The sequence below is a fragment of the Pteronotus mesoamericanus genome, unplaced genomic scaffold, assembly GCF_021234165.1.
Source record: "Pteronotus mesoamericanus isolate MK-2021 breed Mesoamerican mustached bat unplaced genomic scaffold, CSHL_Meso_final contig_33, whole genome shotgun sequence".
NCBI lineage: Eukaryota > Metazoa > Chordata > Mammalia > Chiroptera > Mormoopidae > Pteronotus > Pteronotus mesoamericanus.
This window is the reverse complement of record NW_026555135.1, coordinates 3,000,933-3,008,373: the sequence shown is the minus strand read 5'-3', so window position 1 is coordinate 3,008,373 and position 7,441 is coordinate 3,000,933. Positions and strand designations below refer to the sequence as shown.

General features: G+C 45.5%; 1 protein-coding gene and 2 non-coding genes across 3 annotated transcripts; all 3 read right to left on the bottom strand.

Annotated features, from left to right (window-relative positions):
* Positions 1 to 922: 922 nt before the first annotated feature.
* On the bottom strand, positions 923 to 6,443 carry RPS3 (ribosomal protein S3). The gene is made up of 7 exons (XM_054576283.1): positions 6,345 to 6,443; positions 5,053 to 5,183; positions 4,707 to 4,800; positions 4,127 to 4,221; positions 2,134 to 2,321; positions 1,470 to 1,666; positions 923 to 996 (listed from the first exon to the last, which is right to left on the bottom strand). The coding sequence occupies exons 1-6, from the start codon at positions 6,372 to 6,374 to the stop codon at positions 1,473 to 1,475; spliced, it is 732 nt and encodes a 243-aa protein (XP_054432258.1). The 5' UTR covers positions 6,375 to 6,443; the 3' UTR covers positions 923 to 996; positions 1,470 to 1,472.
* On the bottom strand, positions 1,790 to 1,932 carry LOC129072840 (small nucleolar RNA SNORD15). The gene has a single exon (XR_008529387.1). It is a non-coding gene; the product is annotated as a small nucleolar RNA SNORD15 (small nucleolar RNA).
* LOC129072841 (small nucleolar RNA SNORD15) lies at positions 5,342 to 5,488 on the bottom strand. Its single transcript, XR_008529388.1, has one exon. It is a non-coding gene; the product is annotated as a small nucleolar RNA SNORD15 (small nucleolar RNA).
* Positions 6,444 to 7,441: the final 998 nt, after the last annotated feature.

The following is a 7,441-nucleotide window of genomic DNA, read 5'->3' as shown; positions in this document are numbered from 1 at the left end:
AACTCAAAATACTGGGTTGGCCAAAGTCTGTCATGTTTTTCCATTAAGATGGCTCTAGTAGCACTTAGCAGTCTTAAACTTCATTCAAAACAATTTCGTTAGATTGTATTGTGACAGCTGTCATGCCACCATGCATTAAAAACAAAAAACACATCAAAATTGGTGAAGTTTTATGCAGCCATTTTATTGTTGAAAATGGACAAAGATACAGTCTTTTCAGTGTATTATGCTGTATTATTTCAAGTAAGGTAAAAGCGCAACTGAAACACAAAAAAAGATCTGTGCAGCGTATGGAGAAGGTGCTATAACTGATCAAAAATGTTGAAAGTGGCCTGTTTAGTTTCTCAGTACTATGGACATTTTGGCCAAATAACTATTTGCTATCGAGCTGTCTTATGCTTTGGAAGATGTTTAGCAGCACCCCTGGCCTCTACCCACTGGAGGCCAATAGTTGGGAGATAGCCAATATACTCAAAATATGCAAATCAGTATTTATCGGTGAAAATGAAAAATGTGCCTTTTTACGGGAAAAATGTTAACAAACAGACTTTTTGGCCAACCCAATATAATGGCAGGTGTATTTATTTTCTATGCGTAATGTAGATTTCCTTATGTACCAGGAAAAGAAAATCACCTTAAATAAATATACCCCTCTTCTAAACCTACAGCACTAAACTACAGATGAGTTCATCATGGTGCTGTCAGGCTTCATCGTTACCACGCCCAACAGGGTATCTCTCCGGAGAGCTCTGCTTGGGTCCTCCTGTTCTGGCCCTTGTCTCACAAGTACAATTGAAACCAAGAAGATCTCAGGGAAAGCACAGAAACATTGAGAGCTAGCCAGCTCTACAACCAAGTAACGCTCTGTCGGGATGACATGACCCTCATTCTAAATACTGGATGTAGTCTAGTCAGGCCGTGCATCTTTTAAAAAGCTTTTATTAAAGGTCTTTATAGAGCAACATCCAGGCTCCAGATCCAGCTGTCAATGAGAACCTAAAACCAAATAAAGCACAACAGTCAGAACAGAAATTTCACCTGAGTATTGGGTTCTTTCATTTACCAAATGAATATACACTCCCACTTAGGGTTCACATGAAAATAAACACAAAGAACATTTGGGGGGATAAAACCCCCTAACTAAACAGACGTTCTGTTTTAAGGGGGTTGCTGAAGGATGATAGCTAATTACTAGCAATAGTGGCTTGAAATTTTTGAGTAAATAATAAAGGGAAATTTCTATTTTAAGCACTGTAGTAAATATAGGAATTTAAGAGACCAAGGCCACACACAGCCCCCAACAGAATCCTGAGTTAAAAGGACCCTGGCTCTAACCTGCGTTTTCCCATGTAAATTAAGCATAATCCAATTATTATTTGCCAAAAGCGTACCAGTGTGCGAAACAAGTAATAACAAGGGAGATAAAGAAACAGGGTCCTATTCTACCTCAGAGGCTGCTAGAGACGTACCTGTTATGCCGTGGGTACTGGCTGGGGCATGGCAGGCGGCTCCGGCTTCCCGCCCTTCTGCTCCGAGATGGGGGTGGTGGGCAGGATCTCATCTTTGGGTTCCACAATGCTCACGTGGTCAGGCAGGGGCTTCTTGGGGCCTATCTTACCACTGGGGTCCCAAGGAAGCATGATCTTCACTTTGATGCCCAGCACCCCTACAGGATAGACAGAAGCACGGTTAGGGCCTACCTACCTGTGGTGTCACTGGCCCCCACTACACAATAGGACAGGGCAGAGGAAGAGAACAGTAAATTACTCAAGTACCCCTGGATCTGGTCCCTTCTCAGACAAATGCCTCTAATCAATCAATGAACAGGACACTTTTGCAAAAGGAACCCATGCAATGCCACAGAACATGGCACTGACAAGGACCAAGAGCAGGAGGTGACCTTTCTGACTCGTCATCGTGTCATCACTGAAGGGTACCCAGTTGGCTGAGACAGGGACGAACCAACTCTTGGATCTGACTGATATCAACAACTCACTTCTTACAGTTCAGTGCCGCTAATCAATAAACCCAAGGAGCACTAACATGCTCTGCTATTCCCAAGATGAATCCCCCCAACACTGAACCATATCTATGCACCAAGGCCCTTTGCCTTAAGAGCTCCCAGCGGCTCACCCTGCCTAAGCAGCACATGGCGCACGGCAGTGTCAACGTAGTAGTTGACAGGGTCCCCACTGTGGATCATCAGACCGTCGACAAACTTCATGGACTTAGCCCTCTGTCCTCGGAGTTTCCCAGACACCACGACCTCGCAGCCTTTGGCCCCGCTCTCCATGATGAACCGCAACACGCCATAGCAGGCCCTTTGGGAGAACAAGGGATAGATGTTCATTTGTGTTATCACCAAACACAGGGTCACACGATCCAGTACCATCTTAAAAGAAATAAAATAGCCCTTGCCAGTTGGTTGGGCATTGTCCTGCAAGCCGAAGAGTCGCCGATTCAATTCCTAGCCAGGGCACATGCCTGGGTTGCGGGTTCAATCCCCATTTGGGGCCCACATGGAAGGCAACCGATCGGTATTTCTCTCCCTCCCTTTAGTCTGCACTGTTTTCAGGGCAGGGGTGTCCAACACGCAGCCCAGGATGGCTATGAATTCAGCCCAACACAAAATTGTAAATTTACTTAAAACCTTTTCTTTTTTTTGGTGCTCATCAGTTTTCGTTGGTGTTTATGTGTGGCCCAGAGACACCAAAAGGTTGGACACCCCTGCTTTAAAGGATACCATCACCTCCCCACCCCTGCCCTGGCCCCAAGCCTAGGCCCTACACCAGGCCAATTAAATTGGTAATCTGGGGATCGGGGCGTGGTGATGCTCAGGAAGAAGCATTTTCTAAAAAAAAAAACCTAACAAAACAAAAACAGAAACAAAAAAACATGTCGCAGGAAATTCAGCCTGGAGCTAGTCTTTCCAGTCCAGTCCATCTCTGCCAACTCGGGATTCCAAATGGTGCAAGCAACCCGTACGAACCCAGAAGTCCCTCGTCACCGAGTGACCCCTCCACTGAAACATTCCACAACCTCCAGAGATCGTGTTCATTAGGTACCTAAGCTACCAATTTAGGCTCTTAGCTACCTTGACTATTAGAATACTGGAAAAAAACCATTTCTACTTCTATAAAACTGATAGTAAGCCTTAAAGTATCATGCCCAAACTCAGTCATTAGTTTACACCTGGGAGATACTAACTGGAGCGAGCCGCCACTTTCAACAGGAGAGTAGAGAGTAAGACCTACCACCAAGCCACAGACCCTTTCACATCCCATTTAATCCCCCCAAAAGGGCATGGTATAAGGAGCGTCACTTAGAGACAGGTCAACCAAAGGTCAGAGAAGTTTAGTTAAGTTGCTCAGTTCTCAGAACTTCCAAGTCAAACTTCAGTGTGTGCAAAAATCACGTAGAGGGCTTAAGACAGACTAGACGGGCTACACTCCCACTTTCTAAGTCAGCGAGTCTAGGATGGAGACTGAAAATTTTTTCTAAAAAGTCCTCAGCTGATGGCAGTGATGCTGGCCCAGGGACCGAACTTTGAGAATCACTTTGTAAGTGGTGGAGCTGTCATGAAAACCAGAGGGCTGTCTTCTTCATGTTCTTTCCTGCCCACTCCAAGGGCAGCCTGCCAAGAGCACTGCCCTTTCTCCACTGAAAAACCTCCCGGGGCTCTGCTTCAGGGCCAACTCAACCACCTTAGGCCCTCTATCGTCCTCCACTCCTCACATTATTATCGATATACAGCTTACAAAGACAAACGGCTAGATTATAAGCTCCCTTCCAACTGCACAATGTTTTACCTCTCAATGATGGAGCCGAATGACTTCAACAGGAATCCTAACCTCCCTTCCCTGAGTTCTTTTTTTAGTTTTACTCCCAAAGCACTCAGAACAGTTTTCTATTATAACACTGACCAGTTCCTTAAAAACTTCCTTCTTTACTAGTCTTTCCTGTTAGAATGTCAGTTTAGCAAGGACATGGATTCAAAATAGCTTATTGTTAAAACCCTCAGAGACTGACAGAGCCCGCCATTTCATGAACACATAGAGTGTTCATTTGCTGAAACAATAAAATGGAAGACACACCACATTCTGATCCACAAAAAAAGGATACTTACCTTCGCACAGCAAGGCCTCCTAGGAGTTTGTAACGCAGAGACTCTGCCTGGGCAATGGCACACAGGCCTCTTGTGGCCACCTTTTCAGCATAAAGCTTTAAGAAAGAAACAAGGTACATCCTTTAAGCTTGTTACCTCCATTGTTTCCAATTAAAAACCAGCACACTCATCATATACACACATACTACTGTATTTTTCACTGTAGCATCCCTTAAGCACTAAAGCACTTCCACCCCTCAGCCAGCACGTACTCAGCGCCATGGGCTGAACCATTCCTCACTGCCCTCCCATGCCCAGCCCTTCCTACAGCCATACCAGAGAGGCTGGGGGGCAGCCAATTCAGCACACGGAGCTTACTACACCCGAGGTGAGTGTAAAATCCCTTAACAATCAGAACGGAGCAGCAATTACGCCTACCACTTACCACGAGAACTTTAACAAAATAGCAATCCATTTATAATATTCACTGATCACGAATATATAACAAAGTCTTCACAGTGATAAGGGTGTTTAGGAGCGCCATCCTAAAGAGCCATTTGCAGGTCCACAGTAACCTCTGGCATTAGCCAGGGTCACTCACCTCTACGCTGCCCTCAGGGAAGCCAAACCTCTTCTGAACCACAGCAGTCAATTCCCGGATCCTTCGGCCCTTCTCTCCGAGAACATTCTGTGTCCTGGGGAAAGTAAAAAGTGACAATTCACAGCTCTCACAGAATCCCAGACATAGCTTCAAACCTTGTATATATGTAGTAACAAAACCTCATTTATCAGATGGCGAGAACTAGTTTGATTTAAAAATGCAGTTTAAAAAAACCAATTGCATTCCCCAAGGCTAAATTCACTGGTTGGCCCTGTAAGCTTACAGACTAAACCATCTTAATGTATGTAACGATTACAGGTGGCCAGGAAAATAAATGAGTTTTTACCTGGTGGCCAAAATAATAATTTCTGTCCTGGTTGGTGTAACTCGGACCTCAACCCCAGAGTAGCCATCTTCAGCCAGTTCTCGAGTGAGAAACTCGTTCAGTTCAGCTTTGAAGATGCCATCAGCAACAAACTAACCAAAAAGTAAAATTCAACGTTAGAACATGGGGGCAGGCTCACTTTCCCCTGCCTAGTCTTTCAGCCAACGCCTCCCTCATCAAAACTCAACACCTCCAACAAAGGACCCATCATTAATCATATTACCCTTGTTCCAACGGGAATGTAGCAAACCCTTCTCAGACAAATGCCTCTAGGTCATCTTTTGGTGGTGGGTTTGACCCAGGGCCCTTGAAACCGTGCCACAGAACGCAGCACCGAATAGGGGCCACCTGGACAATCACACCTCCAGTCAGACTCGTCATCATCTCTTCATTGAAGGGTTTTTAAGACTGTCGTTTATAGGAACACTTGCTAAACAAAAACTGCTCTAAAATGGCAGTTACAGCTCGGTCATTCAGCACAGCAGGGACACCACGCAAGTGGCGGATTTAAGCAGTCCCACCCTGGAGACAACGTGGACGGTGGGAAGAATCCCAGCCTTCCTTGCTGTACATGTCTGAGAGGGCTGGCCACTCACAAAAGCGTGAGCTTTATTTCAACACGGATGTATGCATACAAAAATGGCCAACGGCCTATTCCTAAAGCAAATACACTTGACAGCTCTTTCCCATGGGAAGGTGAAAAGTTAAACTCGAGGACGCGTTCTTCTCAGGTTCCTTCCCCCCGTTATCAGCCCACGGCTTTTCCTCGGGCCCTCGATGGAGCAATAAATTGTCAGCAGCCTGTCGGTTAGTCTTTGGGGTCAGAAGGCTGCATCCAGACTCGACTAGTAAGGCAAAAACACGCTACGCTACTACCACCCCTCCCGAAAACCATGGTGTTACGATCTGAAGAGAACGGCTCGGCTCACACTCTCAAAATATATTTACTAATTCCACTTGTTGACCAAGAAATGCTCACATGCTCCTTCTCCCGGGCAGGAGAGGAGCCCGGTGCTCATCTCTGGGCTCCGCCCGGAACCGGCAGAAATCCTCTCCCTTTCCGCGCCACACTGAGCTCGCCGGGCTCGGGCCCCATACTCAATCCGCCGCCATCCGCAGCCCGCGGGCATGCCTCGCGGCCCGAGCCACTTTCAGGGGCAGGGTACGGAGCTTCGGGGCCCGCGACGGCACCTCGAGAAGCCCCAGAATCTCACGGCGCTGCAATCCTCTGGACCCGAACCCTAACATCTCACCTTCCTCTTCTTGGAAATTTGCACAGCCATCTTTACGCTCTGCGAGGCCAAAAGAAAAGGAAGTAGTTCGCGGGCGGAAGTAGGTATAAAGGGCGCGGAGCGACTACGAAGAAATGAGCGACGTCCACGCCTGTGGGCGCTCGTGGGAAATGTAGTTTATATGTTGAGGAAGGCGTTCCGGGAAGGAGAAGAGCGATGGAGACACCTAGAGGAGGAAACAAAAAAGGGAACAGATCAACCAGAAGTTGGGAATTGCAGGGGAGTTGAGAGCTCAGTTCTCAGTACTGTAGGTTAAAAATGAACGACATGAGATGCAGAGATGAAAATTACAAGTGTAAACTCACAGAGCAACATTGTTTAACCCAGCGCAGAACCCTGGTCCCTACAGTCTGCAGTCTGCACCGTAATGAAAACTAACTGAAAGTCCTCAGTGAAATCCATTTAGTTGACCAGCTCTTTACCTGTTTTCATTTCCTCCTTTCCAACTGATATCTGACATTTGTTAAGCATCCTAGGGACTGTTTCATATCCTTTATATGATAAACGAATTCATTCCTACCTCGCTTTCATAAAATCTGTTACAGCTTGTAACAATAAGTAACAAAGTACTGGCTCATGGGCTCACAATTCTTTTTCAATTAGAAGAAAATTTCCCTCCACATTTTACTACGAAAATTTTCAAGCATACAGAAGAGTTGAAAGAATTGTGCAATGCACGCCTATATAGGCATCACCTAGGTACTGCAATGAACATTTTTGCTCTATTTTCTTTGTCACATACTTATCCATCCCTCTATTCACCTGCCCATGCGTCTTTTGGTACATTTCAAAGTTGCAGACATCAGTACACTTCACCCCTAAACACTTCAACAGTTTTAGGTTAAATCTGGGTAATTTGCCTGCATTTAATTAAAATCAGGAGGTATCTCTATAAAAACTATTTTACGTTATTCTTTTAAAATATATGAAGATTTCCAAAAAATTAAATAAAGGAGAAGAGAAATATGTAGAAAGACCTAACAAAATACTAGACTCATGTTTCCTCATGGCTGCATTCTCTTCCTTGTCAGATGGCAAAGGAATTTCCCATGTGCCAC